Raw genomic sequence first — 19,707 nt, 5'->3', positions numbered from 1 at the left:
TTAACCACACTGCTCACAACATTTTTAATACCTCTCTGCTTGAATGAATTTGTTTAGACATAATATTCCTTTGCCAAATTTCCTACTTTTGAGATTAATTTCAGCTTCTCACTTGACAAGACACAATCTTCCTTCTTATATATAAACTCAATTAACCCATCCCAACAATTTTTCTTTGGAAGTATGCTCTAGAATGTTAATGTGAAAGTTAAACAACTAACTGTTCTGCAACATCATGATTTTCATTTTGAAAATTTCTGTGTATATCAACCTTATTTCTAGACGTTGTAATAGCAGGAGAAGCAGAAAACCTAGAGTTGAACTTGTATCACCTGAGTCCATCTTCCACATGAAACATTTATTTACATATTCACTGAGCATCTGCTGAGTATTTACATGCTAAGTTCTGATGTTCAAAGAGAGAAACAATTTTGCTTCAAAAAACGATACTGGTGATAGAGTCAGTCAAAGACTGATAAATTACAATGCAACAGTGGAAATACTAGAGCAGAATAATGAACAGAGCACACAAAGAGACTTGAAGGACAAAACATTTCATAGCTCATAAAACAGTTTCACAGTCAGTTCACGTATGTCTCTAAACAACTCTGCAAAAAAGGCACCACAGGCAAGGAAATGGGCATTCAGAGAAGCTATGGGACTTAACCAAAGTCACTCAACCAGTACTGAATGTTGCATCCAAGCTTTCTTCCACTGTAATGTCTCAACAGATAGCCACCAAATCAGGTTGCATTTTCCTTGTCTATCACCTTGTGCTTCCTTTTGCAATGCTAAGATTTAACCCAGGAGCTTGTATATGCTCTCTTTCCCCACTGATTTATACTCATAGCTTAACACTTATCACTTTTAGGGTTACATAGAGGAAAGGTTCTGACCTAATACTTTTACAGTTTTTAAGTTTTTTGGAAGGGCAAATATACATATTGATGTGTAGATAGATAGATATAGTCTTATTGCATATAAATGCAAATCCACATCAATTTATAAACTGAGAAATTCTTTCAACTTAGGATTTTTATTTTTATTTTATGTATATTAATATATGCATACCTGTGTGAAGCTGTCATATAGCCTGAGCTGGAGTTACAGGCAGTTGTAAGCTGCCATGTGGGTTCTGGGAATTGAACCTCTTAACCACTGGCAAATTCTACAGCCCCAGTATGAGATTTTATTATTTGTATAAGATAGCCCATAAACCATATCTGATTTCTGAATTTTAAAACTGCATCCTGTTTTCCAGTATTGTGTAGAAAACAGAAACTCTTATCTTTATTTCTCAACTCATGCAAAAATTGACCCAAAACTCATTTAAAAAAACTCTGAACCGGGGCGAGCGTCTCCCGGGCCGAAGGCGGAAGATGGCGGTGGAATCGCGCGTTACCCAGGAGGAAATTAAGAAGGAGCCGGAGAAGCCGATCGACCGCGAGAAGACCTGCCCGCTCCTGCTGCGGGTCTTCACCACCAACAACGGCCGCCACCACCGAATGGACGAGTTCTCCCGCGGGAACGTGCCTTCGAGCGAGCTGCAGATCTACACCTGGATGGATGCAACCTTGAAAGAACTGACTAGTTTAGTAAAGGAAGTCTACCCAGAAGCCAGAAAGAAGGGCACACACTTCAATTTTGCAATTGTTTTTATGGATCTTAAAAGACCTGGATATCGAGTTAAGGAGATTGGCAGCACCATGTCTGGCCGGAAGGGCACTGATGACTCCATGACCCTGCAGTCACAGAAGTTCCAAATAGGGGATTATCTGGACATAGCCATCACGCCTCCAAATCGGGCACCTCCTTCGTCAGGGAGGATGAGACCATACTGAATTTTATTGACTTTCTTGAAGTTATTTTTCAGCCAGTTTGTAAAATAAACTTACTTAATCCTTTCTTTCCCCGGACTTTGCCATTAAGCCTTTAAATTTTCAACAAATTGTAACACATTTATTTAGGAATTAGAGTTGGATGTACTTTGGTATATTAAAAAAAGTCCATATGTTTTAAGGCCTTCTATAAAATATGAAGAAAAGTGCAAAAAAAAAAAAAAAAAAAAAAAAAAAAAAAAAAAAAAAACTCTGAACCATCTACTGTAAAATATAGAGGGAAACAATTCAAATTCTCTAAATAATAGCTCAGGATGCAGTAACAAGACTTACTAAATGTTGTTACATAAAATTAAAATCATAGCTGATTAATATTATATTAAATGTAATCTAATGTGATGACTTAAAAAGAGAATATGTCAATATAAAGAAGAAGTAAGAAGAGAAGACTATTTTGAAGAAGAAGAGGGAAAGGGGCCAAGACACAACCCATAGGCAAGCACCAGTCCCTAACAGAGTAATGATACTCTGTCATGCTTGCAGACAGGAGGATGTTGTCCTCTGAGAGGCTCCACATAGCAGCTGACTCAGACAGATGCAAACACCCACAGCCAAACAGTGGATGAAGCTTGGGGACTCTTACAGAAGAATAGAAGGAAGGATTGCAGGCCCCGAAGCAGGTAGGAATTCCACAGGAAGACCACCAGCATCAACCAACCTGGACCCTTGGAGCTCTCACAGATTGAACCACCAAACAAAGAGCATACATGGGCTGGATCTCACTGTACATATGCAGCAGAGGTGCAGTTTGGTCTTCATGTGGGTCCCGAACAACATGTATGGGGGCAAAAGCTGATGCTTGTCTGTGGGCTATGTTCTTCTAGCTGGGCTGCCTTGTCTGGCCTCAGTGCGCAAGGAAGCGCCTAGCCTAGCAGAGACCTGAAGAGCCATAGTGGGGGATACCCAGGGGAGCCTCTACCCTCTCAGATAAGAAAGAGGGATTGGGGACAGATGGTGGGAGTGGGTGACTGGGAGGGGGCAGTGACCACGATGTAAAGTGATTAAGTGTAGTTTTAAAAATGGGGTACAGTGCTAAACAGAATTCTCAACAGAGGAATCTTGAATTAAAGAAATGTTCAACATCCTTAGTCCTCGTGGAAAGGCAAATCAAAATGACCCTGACATTCCACCATCCATCAGTCAGAATGGCTACGATTAAAAACTCAAATGACAGGGCATGCTGGTGAGGATGTGGAGAAAGAGAAACACTCCTCCATTCCTGGTGGGATTAAAAACTAGTACAATTCTGAAAATCAATCTTGCTGTTTCTCAGAAAATTGGAAATAGTTTAACCTGATGACCCAGCTATACCATTCCTGGGCATACACCCAAAGGATGCTCTACCATAGCACAAGGACACTTGCTCAACTATGTTCATAGCAGCTTTATTCATAATAGTCAGAAACTAGAAACAACCTAGATATCCCTCAATCAAAAAGTAGACACAGAAATCATGGTTCATTTACACAATGGGATACTATTCAGCTATTAAAAACAATGACTTCATAAATTTTTCAGGCAAATGGATGGAGCTGAAAATATCATCCTGTGTGAGGTAACCCAGACCTAAAAGGACATGCATGGTATCCACTCACTGGTAAGTGCATATTAGCCCAAAAGTACATAATATCCATGATACAACCCACAAAGTCAAAGAAGTTAAACAAGAAGGAAAGCCCAAGAAAGGATGCTCCAATCCCACTTAGAAAGGAAAAAATAATCATGGGAGACAGAGGGAGGGAGGGACCTGAGTGGGAGAGGGGAGGGGAGGGGAATAGGGGACAGGGTCAGATATGGGAAAGACAGGAAAGAGGCCCAGAGGGCCAGAAAAAAATGAATGGAAATAAGCAGCTGCAGGAGGTATGGGGTGAGTGGAACCTCTAGAAAGTCCCAGAGACTTGGGCTGGGGTAGCTCTCAGGATTCAATATGAGTGACCTTAGCCAAAATGCTCAACAGTGGGGATAGGGAGCCCAAAGAGACCACCTCTAATAGTCAGACAAGACCTCCAGTGGAGGGATGGTGACACCAAACCACCTATAAAACTTTAGACTCAAAGTTGTTCCTGTCTACAAGAAATTCAGGGATAAAAATGGGGCAGAGACAGAATGAAAGTCCATCCAGTGACCAGCACAACTTGGGATTTATGGCAGGCACTAAACCCTGACACTATTACTGATGCCAATGTCGTGCTTGCAGATAGGAGTCTAACATGGCTGCCCTCTGAGAGGCTCTACCAGCAGCTGACAGAGACAGAGGATGTAAATAAATAAAATAATTAACTGATTTAAAAGTAACTGAATAAACAATAAAAAGAGTGCTTCCTGAGCTAGATGTGATATACCACACCTGTAAGCCCATCACTTGGTAGGCAGGGGCATAAAGATACTTGCACTTAACAGGTTTTATAGCAGCCTGGCAGTGGTGGCACATGCCTGTAATCCCAGCACTTGGGAGGCAGAGGCAGGTGAATTTCTGAGTTTGAGGCCAGCCTGGTCTACAGAGTGAGTTCCAGGACATCCAGGGCTACACAGAAAAACCCTGCCTCGAAAAAACAAAAGAAAAAAGAAAAAAAGAAGAAAAAAAAAACATGTTTTATAGCTAGTTCAGGACCAGCCACAGGTATATAGTGAGACACTATCTCATGAACAGTAAGTAACTCCAAACAAACTAGTCTGTACAGAGTAAGCACTGGGCCAGTATGGGCTACCCATGGTAAGACCACATCTCAGAAAAGAAACTAAAGGATCAATAAGATAATTCCTCCATTAAATTAGCTGCTGCATAAACCTGATGATCCACATTCGATCCCTGGATCCCACACTGGGAGGAAAGAACTGACTCCCTAATGTTTTTCTCTGACCACACTCATGCTGTGGCACAAAGTATACCCATACCTTCTCTCTCTCTCTCTCTCTCTCTCTCTCTCTCTCTCTCTCTCTCTCTCTCTCTCACACACACACACACACACACACACACACACACACACTATAATCATCATTCACATAAGTACATGTGCATATTTGCATGCATATGCATGTGTGTGCGCACACACATAAATAATAAAAATTTAAAGAAATAGAACATAAAATGTGCAAAAAGAATAGAAAAAAAGAAGTGATTTGTGGTCTTAAGAGGACTCAAGTCTGGTTCCTATCACCCACATCACCTTGGCAGTTCACAACTGCTTGTAACTCCAGCTTCAGGAGATCTGATGCTTTTTTCTGGCTGGTGCAGATGCCAGCATGCGCATGTGCATACTAACACAGAAGCATACAGACATACAGATAGAACAAAGTTTTACAGAAGCATTCACTTTTAGAATCTACTCCAAGTAGAGAGAACAGGAAAACGGGTACCGGAAAATCAATAGGCTGTCTGAAACCATGCAGGCAGTGAGAAATGTGAGAGAAAACAATTCACACGACAGAATCCATAAAAGGGTCAGAAAAATGACAGCAGCAGGGATTCTATGAGGATTGGGAAGAGGTGGGAAGTGACTAAAGAAAGAGAATTTTGTGACAGCTTTTTGAGAAGTAGATTTTCTCACCTCCCTCCCTCCAAGCAGAGGCTTCTTCTCTGGGCCTCTGGGCTAGAGAACACCAGACAGCAAAGAAACTGACTACTACAGTCAAAAATATTTAAATATCCAAATGCACTTTAAAGCCTGCATTCATAGATGCCACGCCCCCACTTAGAAAGCTAACCATCAGATAGTAACTCCTCATATAGGACACTAGAAGATAGTTCTCTTGAAAAAGTGACCAAATATTTAAAACCTAAAGATCAAAAAGTCCTAAGGGTTTTCCAGAAAAAAAGAAAACAATAAAGTGTAGAGTTGTAGAAGCAAGATACTCATTGTCTTCCCTTGATCTCTCCACACACACAAACACATACCATACCACATGCTTGCATGGACACACACACACACACAGTAAATTTAGATAAAGCCTGGAGTGTCTGGATAAACCACCAGTGAAGCTCCAGGTCTGCACACATTTCTATATATTGACAGTGCTTGTTATTTTATTCCCACATATTTTCCAGGGTTTTCCTTTGTAGTTCAGCCTAGCCTAAAACATATTTAGAGCATTCTAGCCTTAAACTTGGGGAGGGGGGTGTCTTCCTGCTTTAGCCTTTCAACTGCTGGGACTGATCACGATGCCTGAATAGTCTCACACTTTAAAGTGTATGCACACATGTTCACACATATTCATACAGCAATATTGTCAAACCTTTGAAGAAAACATGAAAAATAGAGACTAAGAACAATTTTCAAAATGAGAAAGTAAACTTGAAAGAAATGACACTATCCATCAAAACACATACATTTAGTTCATTAATATATTAAGAGAATGAGATGGTATTGCATCCTTAAGACACAGACAAGATGTTTTGGTATGGGTCTGTTAGAGAAATGTACCCTATAGGCTGAGTCATTTCTAGACTTGGTCCGCAGTTAGTGGTGATGCCTGTGAATGTTATAGCACCTTTAGAAGGTAAGGCCTTGCTAGAAGATGCATGTCACTGGGGAATGGTTTGGAGAATTCCAATTCCAGTTTGTTCTGCCTCTGTTTTGTGCTTGTAGTTGAAGATGTGATCTCACAGCTTCCTGCTCCAGGCACTGGTCTCCATCCCACCCAACACTGTGGATTCTCACTGTGGGACCATAAAGCCAAAACAAAACCTTGTCCTGTATATAAGTTGCTTCAGTTATGGTATTTTATCAGAGCAACAGAAAAGTAACAGAACATGCTAAGCAACTGCTGTGTCAGTTAACCACCTATTCTCTGTCCTTGGCAAGCTATGCTTCATAGGAACATTAAAAACAGAAACTGAACTGAACTGATACACACAAGGAATTGCAGTACTTAAGAAACTGAAGACTGACTCAAATTTGAGCCTAGCCAAGGTTACATAGCATGACCTTGTCTCTAACACAACCCTGAGATTCCACCTCACACCAATCAGAATGGCTAAGATCAAAAATTCAGGTGACAGCAGATACTGACAAGTATGTGGAGAAAAAGGAACACTCCTCCACTGCTGGTGGTGTTGCAAGCTGCTACACCCACTATGGAAATCAGTCTGGCAGTTCCTCAGAAAATTGGACATTGCACTACTTGAGGACCCAGCTATACCATTCCTGAGCATATACCAGAAGATGCTCCAACATGTAATAAGGACACATGCTCCAATATGTACATAGCAACCTTATTTATAATAGCCAGAAACTGGAAAGAACCCAGATGTCCCTCAACAGAGGAATGGATACAGAAAATGTGTTACATTTACACAATGGAGTACTACTCAGCTATTAAAAACAATGAATTCATGAAATTCTTAGGCAAATGGATGGAACTAGAAAATATCCTACAAAAATGTGGTATATATACACAATGGAGTATTATTCAGCCATTAGAAACAATGAATTCATGAAATTCTTAGACAAATGGATGGAGCTGGAGAACATCATACTAAGTGAGGTAACCCAGTCTCAGAAGATCAATCATGGTATGCACTCACTGATAAGTAGATATTAGCTAGAAACTTGGAATACCCAAGTCATAATCCACATATCAAATGATGTCCAAGAAGAATGGATGAGTGGCCCCTGGTTCTGGAAAGGCTCAATGTAGCAGTATAGGGCAATACCAGAACAGGGAAGGAGTGGATGGGGGAACAGGGGGAGGGAAGAGGGCTTATGGGACTTTCGGGGAGTGGGGAGCCAGGAAAGGGGAAATCATTTGAAATGTAAATAAAAAATATATCGAATAAAATAAAAAAGAAAATATCATCCTGAGTGAGGTAACCCAGTCACAAAAGAACACACATGGTATGTACTCGTTGATAAATGGATATTAGCCCAAAAGCTCACAATACCCAAGATACAGACTCACAGTCCGCATGAAGCTCAAGAACAAGGAAGACCATTTGTCAATTCTTGATCTTAGAGCATATGCTATTGGTGTTCTGTTCATAAACTTTCTCTCTGTACCGATGTCCTCAAGGGTCTTCCCCAGTTTCTTTTCTATTAGCTTCAGAGTATCTGGCTTTATGTGGAGGTCCTTGATCCATTTGGATTTGAGCTTAGTACAAGGAGACAAGGATGGATCAATTCACATTCTTCTGCATGCTAACCTCCAATAGCATATGCTCTAAGATCAAGAATTGACAAATGGGACCTCATAAAATTACAAAGTTTCTGTAAGGCAAAGGACACCATCAAAAAGACAAATCGGCAACCAACAAATTGGGAAAAGATCTTCACCAATCCTAAATCAGATAGAGGGCTAATATCCAATATATATAAAGAACTCAAGAAGTTAGACTCCAGAAAACCAAACAACCCTATTAAAAAATGGGGTACAGAGTTAAAGAATTCTCAGCTGAAGAACTTCGGATGGCAGAGAAGCATCTTAAAAAATGCTCAACTTCATTAGTCATTAGGGAAATGCAAATCAAAACAACCCTGAGATTTCACCTTACACCAGTCAGAATGGCTAAGATTAAAAATTCAGGAGACAGCAGGTGTTGGAGAGGGTGTGGAGAAAGAGGAACACTCCTCCACTGCTGGTGGGGTTGCAAATTGGTACAACCACTCTGGAAATCAGTCTGGGGGTTCCTCCGAAAACTGGGCACCTCACTTCCAGAAGATCCTGCTATACCACTCCTGGGCATATACCCAGAGGATTCCCCACCATGTAATAAGGATACATGTTCCACTATGTTCATAGCAGCCCTATTTATAATTGCCAGAAGCTGGAAAGAACCCAGGTATCCCTCAACAGAAGAGTGGATGCAAAAAATGTGGTATATCTACACAATGGAGTATTATTCAGCCATTAGAAACAATGAATTCATGAAATTCTTAGGCAAATGGATGGAGCTAAAGAACATCATACTAAGTGAGGCAACCCAGACTCAAAAGGTGACTCATAGTATGCACTCACTAATAAGTGGATATTAACCTAGAAAACTGGAATACCCAAAACATAACCCACACATCAAATGAGGTACAAGAAGAAAGGAGGAGTGGCCCCTTGTTCTGGAAAGACTCAGTGAAGCAGTATTTGGCAAAACCAGAACTGGGAAGTGGGAAGGGGTGGGTGGGAGGACAGGGGAAGAGAAAGGGTCTTATGGGACTTTCGGGGAGTGGGGGGCTAGAAAAGGGGAAATCATTTGAAATATAAATAAAAAATGATATCGAGTAAAAAAAAAGAAAAGAAAAAGGAAGACCAAAGTGTGGTCCTTCTTAGAAGGGGGAACAAAATACCCATGGCTCACAGCCAACCAATGGACTGAGCACAGGGTCCCCAATGGAGCAGCTAGAGAAAGGACCCAAGGAACTGAAGTGGTTTGCAGCCCCATAGGAGGACCAATAATATTTATTAAACTGTTCTTCCAGAGCTCCCAGGGACTAAACCACAACCAAAGAGTACACGGGGAAGGACCCATGGCTCCAGCTACATATATAGTAAGAATGGCCTTTTCAGAAATCAATGAGAGGAGAGACTGGTCCTTTGAAGGCTCGATGCCCCACAGTAGGGGAATGCTAGGTTAGGAAAGTGGGAGGTAGGATTGCTAAGCAGGGGGTGGAGGGAATGGAACAGGAGGTTTTTGGAGGGGTAATAAGGAAAGGGCATATCATTACTATAAAAATAAAGCAAATATCTAATTAAGAAAATGAACAAATTAAAAACTTAATGGTGATAATGCAAAAGAAGCAGAAAAATTTCAAAATCTAGAAAGTGAAATAAAAGCTGGATGTGGTGCTTCAAATCTCCATACTTATGAGAACAAAGCAGGGATTGCTACAAACAAGCCAATCTGACATACAGAGCAAGTTCTAGGCCAGCCAGGGCCACATAGTGAGACTCTGTCTCAAACCAAAACAATCCAAACAAAGCAAAATTCAAATCAGCTTTGGAAAAGATGTCAACAGAAAAGCACCTGCCTTGCATGTGCAAAGCTTTCATTTTAATTCCCAGTGCTATAAAAAATAAAAGTAATACAATTTATACAAAACAAAAAGCACAGCTATAAAAGAAAACTGATAAACAGGACACATCAGTGTTCACATTTTTTACTATACAAAAGACAAGCATTGCAAGAAATAGTTTTCAGAGAAATGGGTTATACACATTTAAAAACCTCTCAAAATGTGACAAGGAAATAAAGTAGGAGGAGTACGTAATGTTGATCATTACAGTGTTTGCTTAGCAAGCTCGAAGTCCCCTTTCATCTCCAGCACTACGTATAGCCAAATGCAGTATCAAATACCTGTAATCACAGACATAGACACACACACACACACACACACACACACACACACACAGGGAGAGAGAGGGGGTGAGAGAGAAGGTGTGTGTGTGTGTGTGTGTGTGTGTGTGTGTGTGAGAGAGAGAGAGAGAGAGAGAGTCATTAAAGGACTGAATGAACTACTCTCACAACCACTGCATGGCAGCAGCCCCACCTCCATATTGACTATAAATAAACCGACAACTGTCACTAATGATGCTGCGGTGACAAGGAGAGACAGGAAAAAATAATCACTGAAGACAGCAACAAGGAGAATAACAAAATGCTACACATAAATTGTCACCACAGTATGATGTGTAATGCAAGACGCTTACGTATGATAAGTATTTTGAGAATCTGCTTCAGAAACAAAGATCAAAATGGAACATGTATGATTGCTATCTCTCTGTACTAGAGTTAAAATGTAGAAGACAGAAAGAATGCAGACATAAAAGTAAGGGAATAGTGCAGCTACAGAAACACAGTAGTCATTCAACGCCTTCCTACTCTTCATTATAGCATACAATATGTTTTTCCCCAAGGTGAAACCTAAAAAAACAACATAATTGTATAGAGATAAAAGAATATAGATACTAACCCAGGAAATAACAATGTTGTCAACAAAAAATGCATCTTCCAGTTTACACCTTTAAATGCTAAGGAAGTAAAAAAAAAAAAAACAGATTAGTTAATGAAATGTCTTGAATTATATCATTTTATCAACACAGTAGTGTAATCAGAATATAATTACAATTGAGTATGTTGGCTAAAATTCCTTGTAATGTTTTTCTGATTTTTTTCTTTAAGGTCTTTTAATTCCTATATTTAACACAGCAACTTTCTGGAATAATAACAGCAGTAATGCTTACTCTTGTACATTTTGGCAGACACGTATCCAGCAGGGATTTCCAGTAGGAGCCACAGCACAACACCATAGCTCACTAAAACATTTGGATCAGCAGGAGTAAGAAAACCAAGGCCAGCCAAAACTAAAGGCAGAAAAACAAAATAGCATGAGAATAGCCTAAAAACTGTCTAAGAACTTAAGTATTACTGCCATTTAAAGCTTTATGTAAAACAATATTCAAGGAGATGTTCTAAGGGTACTACTTAAACCATGTTGCAATCAAACAAACAATCTGTTAAGTGAAAAGGTTTGGTTTTCAGTTTAAGTTATATGGAAGTTTCATACTTGAATTAGTCTTTTTTTTTTTTTTTTTTTTAAGTTATTTCTTTTTTTTTTTTATTCGATATAATTTATTTACATTTCAAATGATTTCCCCTTTTCTAGCCCCCCCACTCCCCGAAAGTCCCGCAAGCCCCCTTCTCTTCCCCTGTCCTCCCACCCACCCCTTCCCACTTCCCCGTTCTGGTTTTGCTGAATACTGTTTCACTGAGTCTTTCCAGAACCAGGGGCCACTCCTCCTTTCTTCTTGTACCTCATTTGATGTGTGGATTATGTTTTGGGTATTCCAGTTTTCTAGGTTAATATCCACTTATTAGTGAGTGCATACCATGATTCACCTTTTGAGTCTGGGTTACCTCACTTAGTATGATATTCTCTAGCTCCATCCATTTGCCTAAGAATTTCATGAATTCATTGTTTCTAATGGCTGAATAGTACTCCATTGTGTAGATATACCACATTTTTTGCATCCACTCTTCTGTTGAGGGATACCTGGGTTCTTTCCAGCATCTGGCAATTACAAATAGGGCTGCTATGAACATAGTAGAACATGTATCCTTATTACATGGTGGGGAGTCTTCTGGGTATATGCCCAGGAGTGGTATAGCAGGATCTTCTGGAAGTAAGGTGCCCAGTTTTCGGAGGAACCGCCAGACTGATTTCCAGAGTGGTTGTACCAATTTGCAACCCCACCAGCAGTGGAGGAGTGTTCCTCTTTCTCCACACCCTCTCCAACACCTGCTGTCTCCTGAATTTTTAATCTTAGCCATTCTGACTGGTGTAAGATGAAATCTTAGGGTTGTTTTGATTTGCATTTCCCTAATGACTAATGAAGTTGAGCATTTTTTAAGATGCTTCTCCGCCATCCGAAGTTCTTCAGGTGAGAATTCTTTGTTTAACTCTGTACCCCATTTTTTAATAGGGTTGTTTGGTTTTCTGGAGTCTAACTTCTTGAGTTCTTTATATATATTGGATATTAGCCCTCTATCTGATGTAGGATTGGTGAAGATCTTTTCCCAATTTGTTGGTTGCCGATTTGTCCTCTTGATGGTGTCCTTTGCCTTACAGAAACTTTGTAATTTTATGAGGTCCCATTTGTCAATTCTTGCTCTTAGAGCATACGCTATTGGTGTTCTGTTCAGAAACTTTCTCCCTGTACCGATGTCCTCAAGGGTCTTCCCCAGTTTTTTTTCTATTAGCTTCAGAGTGTCTGGCTTTATGTGGAGGTCCTTGATCCATTTGGATTTGAGCTTAGTACAAGGAGACAAGGATGGATCAATTCGCATTCTTCTGCATGCTGACCTCCAGTTGAACCAGCACCATTTGTTGAAAAGGCTATCTTTTTTCCATTGGATGTTTTCAGCCTCTTTGTCGAGGATCAAGTGGCCATAGGTGTGTGGGTTCATTTCTGGATCTTCAATCCTGTTCCATTGATCCTCCTGTCTGTCACTGTACCAATACCATGCAGTTTTTAACACTATTGCTCTGTAGTATTGCTTGAGGTCAGGGATACTGATTCCCCCAGATTTCCTTTTGTTGCTGAGAATAGTTTTAGCTATCCTGGGTTTTTTGTTGTTCCAGATGGCTTCAGTGCAGAATTCTACCAGACCTTCAAAGAAGAGTTAACACCAATACTCTTCAAACTATTCCACAAAATAGAAACAGAAGGAACACTACCCAATTCCTTCTACGAAGCCACAATTACGCTGATACCAAAGCCACACAAAGATCCAACAAAGAAAGAGAACTTCAGACCAATTTCCCTTATGAACATCGATGCAAAAATACTCAATAAAATTCTTGCCAACCGAATCCAAGAACACATCAAAACGATCATCCACCATGATCAAGTAGGCTTTATCCCAGGAATGCAGGGTTGGTTCAATATACGGAAATCCATCAATACAATCCACTACATAAACAAACTCAAAGAACAAAACCACATGGTCATTTCATTGGATGCTGAAAAAGCATTTGACAAAATTCAGCATCCCTTCATGCTTAAAGTCTTGGAGAGAACAGGAATTCAAGGCCCATACCTAAACATAGTAAAAGCAATATACAGCAAACCGGTAGCCAGCATCAAACTAAATGGAGAGAAACTTGAAGCAATCCCACTGAAATCAGGGACCAGACAAGGCTGCCCCCTTTCTCCTTATCTTTTCAATATTGTACTTGAGGTACTAGCTCGGGCAATTCGACAACATAAGGAGGTCAAAGGGATACAAATTGGAAAGGAAGAAGTCAAACTATCATTATTTGCAGACGACATGATCGTCTACCTAAGTGACCCAAAGAACTCCACTAGAGAGCTCCTACAGCTGATAAACAACTTCAGCAAAGTGGCAGGTTATAAAGTCAACTCAAGCAAATCAGTGGCCTTCCTATACTCAAAGGATAAGCAGGCTGAGAAAGAAATTAGGGAAATGACCCCCTTCACAATAGCCACAAACAGTATAAAGTATCTTGGGGTGACTCTTACCAAACATGTGAAAGATCTGTATGACAAGAACTTCAAGACTCTGAAGAAGGAAATGGAAGAAGACCTCAAAAAATGGGAAAACCTCCCATGCTCATGGATCGGCAGAATCAATATAGTTAAAATGGCCATTTTGCCTAAAGCACTATACAGATTCAATGCAATACCCATCAAAATCCCAACTCAATTCTTCACAGAGCTAGAAAGAGCAATTATCAAATTCATCTGGAACAACAAAAAACCCAGGATAGCTAAAACTATTGAATTAGTCTTTAATTTCACTAGATGAAAATCATATACTATCTCCCTTTCCTTATTCCAATAGTCATATTAAGGATAGCAAATTATTTTTCCCTCAAAACGTTCTTCTTTCTGTATTATGTCAAAGTAAGGAATTAAAATATTGAAGATTTAGTTTCAGGGGAAAAGTGCCTTCAAATTGACCATTTGAAATGACCACTGTCCTCTGAAACATCTAATAAGGCACTTACGGCAACAGCTTTGCTTACAAAATCATTACTCAGGCTATACAACAGGGCCAAACTCCACCTTCTGCGCATAAATTATCCACAGGTCATTGTCAGAATGACTACTAAACATGTAGCTCCATAGCTGGGCATGGTGACACACGCTTTTTATCCCAGAGTTGGGGAATTGAAGGCAGGGGAATCAGGAGAAGGCTAGCCTTGGCTACATAGAAAGATCTAGACCAGTATGTGCTACATGAGATCCTGACTCAAAAAATAAAATAGAAGCCTGGGGATATAGCTTGATTAGTAGAGTGCTTGCCTAAGGCACTAAGTCCTGGGTTTCATCCCCAGGGCTTCGTGAACTGGTTGTGGTGAAAAGTGTCTATTTATAGTATCATCATTGAGAGGAGGGAGAAAGATGATGAGAGGTTCAATTTTATTCTTAGTGACATAAAACTCTACATAAGTAAATATTAAAAGCAAGATGTAAAAAACAAACAAACAAACAAAGAATTCCATTCCATCTATACACTTAAAGATCTGTTGTACCTGTGGGCTCAGGCCATAGGTTTGCAAAATTCTTACCTTGCAAGTACAAAGACCCAAGTTCAATATCAAGAACCTGTGCTAAAAAACATCTGGGCATGGTGGTGCACTTGTGGTCAAAGCTCTAAGAAGGCAGACAGATGGCTCTCTGGGGTCACTGGTTGGCGGGCCTACTTTACTTGTTAAGCTCCAGACCAGTTTGATAAGAAAGTTTATCAAAACCAAACCAAAACAACCAAACAAACAAACAAACAGAAAACAGACAAATCAAACCCTCCAAACCCTCCACTTAAGCGTGCTGTGAGATTTTAGTGTTAGCCTTTGTTCTGGGTGTTTCCCCATTCCACTGAAAATACGATTCAACTCAGGTACCAATTTCACAAGTTCATCTATCTTACAAGGTAAGAAGTGCATGCTCCAGTTTGGGGGTTTTTATTTGGTTTGGTTTGGAGGGTTATTTATTTTTTGAGTCAAGAGTCTGATTATGAAATTCTGTCTGTCCTAGAACTCACTATGTAGACCAGGCTAGCCTAAAATTCAGAGATATGCCAGTCTCTGCCTCTCACGGGCTGGATGTATGCCACTATGCCTGGCTGTGCTGGAGTTTGAAACAAATTATTTAGAATTGAAGAAGCTATGGAAGGTTTCTGATATAGGAATATCCTTAAACTTAACATTTGGATGATGTCCACAAAGAAGGAAGGAGTGGCCTCTGGTTCTAGAAAGGCTCAGTGCAGCAGTGTCAGTGAATACCAGAACAGGAAAGTGGGAAAGGGTGGATGGGGAACAGGGGAAGGGAAGAGGGCTTATAGGAATTGCGAGGAGGGGGGATCAAGGAAAGGGGAAATCATTTGAAATGTAAATAAAGATTAGATTATATTAAATAAATAAAAAAACTTAACATTTGGAATTTGAAAAGAAACATAAATATAAAAAATTAATTTTCTTCACTTTAATTTTAATTTTGTACTTATGAATCAAAGCCTAATATATGTCACAAGTTCACTACAAATATTTAAGCTATACCTAAATGTACTCACATAAAGACAGAAATGTCATTATGAAAACTTGTGTTCCTTGACCAAGAAGGATGGACAGCAACATTCCATGCTCTGGGAGCCTGAAAACACTCCCATGAATCAACCTCCAACCAAACTGCCTCCGGTCATATAGCTGTAGGTGAAAGATTCTTTAATAAACATGTAAGCTCATATGATAAGGTAGCCGGAATGGAATTTTCCACTCAAGACAAACTAACTGGAAAGTAAAGGCTATGGATTTAGCAGGTTTCTGGATGCTATATGAACCTACTACAAGAATAAATCACTCTGATTTATGTTCTGGGCTTGTTAATTGTATAAAACACACAGTTGGCAGTATATTCAGAAAACAAGCAAAATGAGTTAACCTAAGGAACTCAATAGGTGCACAGAAATTTAAAATTCATCAATTTGCAAATGTTTACAAAAACCAAATCTGTAAATACAGTATAACATAAATTAGACTACCTTGCAATGTTTGCTGTATCTATCTTGTTTCAAGCCAATTAAGAGTTTCTTAAAAGTGATATTCATAATCATGAGAAACACACAAAATATAACCAGAATTAATGGCAAACAATTCTTTAAATAAACATGTACTTTTAAGCAAACTTATACAATTCTATACTTTGACTGCATAATTTAGTGGCTCTCAACATGTGCAGTAGAACCCCGTGGGGCATCGAATGCTGTTTCATAAGGGGTCACCTAAGACTACTGGGAAACAAAAATATTTACATTATGATTTATAACAGCAGCAAAGTTATAGTTATGAAGTAGTAAAAAAAATTTTATTGTTGGGGGTCACACAACATGATGAACTAACTACATGGTAGGGTCGCAGCATTACAAAGGTTGTGAATTGCTAATATATAAAATTCTAGACAGCAGAAATGTGCTGTAGTCGAGGTGCTATACACTTAGTAGAAATTCAATAACTGATAACTAAGCAGAACATATATCAAGTTGAATCAAAATGTGCAGATTTTACTTACAGAAATTTTTATACGATTATATTTGGCAATGTCTCTACAGATACTTCTTAAGATGAGGATAATCATCGCTCCACATAAGGAAAGTACCACAAAAAAGGAGTTGACAAGTCTAGAAATGTTCAGAAAGAAATAACAAGTTAAGGTTGGCAAGGTGGCTCAGTAGGTAAATGTGTCTGCCACCAAGACTGACAGTCTGAGGTTTGATCCCTGAGACCCATATGGTTTCAGCAAGGAACTGACTTCAAGTATTTTCTCTCTTTCTCGCCTTCCTTTTCTCTCTCCTCTCTCTCTCTCTCCTCTCTCTCTCTCCCCTCCCCCTCTCCCCCTCTCTCTGTCTCTCTCTCTGTCTCTCTGTCTCTCTCTCTCCTCTCCTCTCTCTCTCTCTCTCCCCCTTTGTCTCTGTCTCTTTCTACACACACACACACACACACACACACAAGCACAAGCACACACCTGCACATACACACTCTACACAAATAAATAAAAATGCCTGTGGTGGCTTGAATGGGAGTGGCCCTGAAGGGCCCATATATTTGAATGCTTAGTCCTTAGTTGGAGGAAGAATTAGAAGGTGTTACCTTGCTACAGGAAGTGTATCACTAGGAGTGGGCTTTGAGTTTTGTTTTGTTTTTCCTTCCAAGACAGGGTTTCTTTGTGTAGCTCTGGCTGTCCTGGAATGTGCTTTGTAAACCAGGCTGGCCTTGAACTTACAGATTCACTGGCCTCTCCCTCCCAAGTGCTGGGATTAAAGGTGTAACCCACCACCACTGCCACTACCCAGTGGCTTTGAGGTTTTAAAAGCCCATGATCTGCCACGTTTCTCCCTATCTGCCCGCAACTTGCTGAAAAGGTCTAAGCTGTGGGCAACTGCTCCAGTGCCATGGCTGTCGCCTAATGCCAAACTCCCCACCATGGTGGTCATGGGCTAACCCTCTAAAACTAGAAGCAAGCCTCCAAAGAAATGTTTTCTTTATAAGTTGCTTTGGTCATTGTGTCTTCTCACAGCAATAGAAAAGCAACAAAGACAAATGAAATAAAATATTTTTCAAAGAAAAATGCTGAATTTCTGTTTAAATTTTTTGTTTTGTGGGTCTTTTGAGAAGTTCAATTTTAAATTTATTTCATACACATATCATGTATTTTTAGCATTTTCACCCCATTAAGCTCTCCTGTTTCCCATCTCCTGCCACTGATCCCCTCCTCTTCTAACCTAGTTTCTTTCTCTTCTAGCGTGCTTCATTCATTCATTCATTCACTGATGAATTCCATTAAGGTTGCTTATAGGATCATAGATGCGAGATAAAGAGAACTGGTAGTGTCCTTAATACTGGCTACTCCATAGAAGAAATTATCTCTCCCTCCCCAGCAATCATTAACTGCCTACAGATACTCAGGGAAGGGTGGGGCTTCATGAGCTAGCATCATTTCCCTATAGATAACTGGGGAAGGTCCACTCATGAGCCATGAGCATTTTCCTGTCTGTGACAGGATGCTGCCAGGCCAGACTTGTCAGGGACTTTGAAATCACCACTGATTTCAAACTGTTTAATTAAACACTAAATAGATAATATGTGAACTATAAAAGAAAATGACATTCACAATGATCACCCAGTCTATCCACTTTCCAGAATGAAATTTGAGACTAAGTGCCTGCAGGACAGACAGACATACTGGTGTGCTCCAGCAGCTCGTTATAACACTTGGGGTGCTGAGATAGAAAAATCACAAGTTTGAGGCCAGCCTGGAAATGCTCCTGAAGTCACTGCACCTTGCTCTAAAGCCTGAAGACCTGAATTAGATAGATCCTTATAACCCGCATGGGGAAACAAAGAACCGACTCTCACAAATTACACATGCTATACACATGCATGCACAATAAATTGATGAGATTTTTTGTTCTTTAAGAATATTATCGATGTGTGTTTTGATGAAATCCTCCCCCATTTCCTGCCTTCCAATTCCTTCCCAGCTTCATGTGCTCTTTTTCTTTCATCTCACTGTGTCCACATGGTGCTGCCTGTATGAGCATCTACTGGAGGCCAGGCAGCCTCTCCGGTGCCACATCCCTAAAGAAAACTGACTCTGCCTCCCCCAGCAGCCCCCATTACCAATAAGAGCTCCTTAGCAAGGAGGACTTCTGGAGTCTCTCTCCCTAATCCATGCTGGAATTTTGACTGGCTTTATTTCCTACAGGAATTGTGGTAACCACAATTATTTTTTTTTTTTTAAAAAATCTATCCCCAAGGAAAAATAAGAAGTACATCAGTGTCAGTATCATAAACTTACTTTTGGAGCATGGAAATGGGAGCTAAAGTTCAGGGTCACAGGCTTACTGGCTTCTTCTTAGCCAACTGTCTAAGATGTTTTTTATTTGTGAGAGTCAGAGCTAAAACTCCAAGGATTTCCCTATCAACTATTACTGTTTCTAAAATCAAAACTTTTTTAAATTCTAAAATCAAAACCAGTACATTCTGCCATGTCAACCCCCAGCCAAATCTACACATGACTTAAAAAAAAAACAGTTAATAGAAAGATGTGTACTATTTTATTGAGACCAAAAATAATAATTTCTAATTTTCTGTAACACAGTAAGATACATATGGCTCACAAAGATTACTGTATATTTCAAAATCAGGAGATGGTTTTGAATGCTCCCAAGAAAATAAAGTAACATGCATCTAAGGTAAGAGATATTCCAGTTACTTCAATGTATATTGACTGAAATGCTACACTGTCCCTATATATAAGTAAAATTACTGTCTGTAGATTAAAATAAAAATATGTAACACAGAGC

At 39.8% G+C, this 19,707-nt stretch overlaps 2 protein-coding genes across 2 annotated transcripts in view; one reads left to right on the top strand and one right to left on the bottom strand.

Annotated features, from left to right (window-relative positions):
- LOC127674700 (transmembrane 9 superfamily member 2-like) overlaps window positions 1-19,707 on the bottom strand; it is a 79,159-nt gene that overhangs the window by 23,882 nt on the left and 35,570 nt on the right. Inside the window, exons 10-13 of the mRNA XM_052170351.1 lie at window positions 16,914-17,022; window positions 15,919-16,051; window positions 11,067-11,186; window positions 10,796-10,853 (exon numbers count right to left, since the gene is read on the bottom strand). Of these exons, the coding sequence (XP_052026311.1) occupies window positions 10,796-10,853; window positions 11,067-11,186; window positions 15,919-16,051; window positions 16,914-17,022 (420 nt within the window). The remainder of the gene's footprint in view (window positions 1-10,795; window positions 10,854-11,066; window positions 11,187-15,918; window positions 16,052-16,913; window positions 17,023-19,707) is intronic.
- Window positions 1,353-1,916, top strand: LOC127674873 (histone deacetylase complex subunit SAP18). Its single transcript, XM_052170661.1, has one exon. It carries the CDS (start codon window positions 1,380-1,382, stop codon window positions 1,839-1,841), a length of 462 nt encoding a protein of 153 aa, XP_052026621.1. The 5' UTR covers window positions 1,353-1,379; the 3' UTR covers window positions 1,842-1,916.

The sequence above is a fragment of the Apodemus sylvaticus genome, chromosome X (assembly GCF_947179515.1).
Source record: "Apodemus sylvaticus chromosome X, mApoSyl1.1, whole genome shotgun sequence".
NCBI classification, from domain to species: Eukaryota; Metazoa; Chordata; class Mammalia; order Rodentia; family Muridae; genus Apodemus; species Apodemus sylvaticus.
This window is presented reverse-complemented; position numbering and strand designations above follow the sequence as displayed.

What these genes read in the sequence shown, in the direction of transcription:
- LOC127674873 (XM_052170661.1), top strand. Translation starts at nt 1,380, where the DNA reads ATGGCGGTGGAATCGCGCGTTACCCAGGAGGAAATTAAGAAGGAGCCG.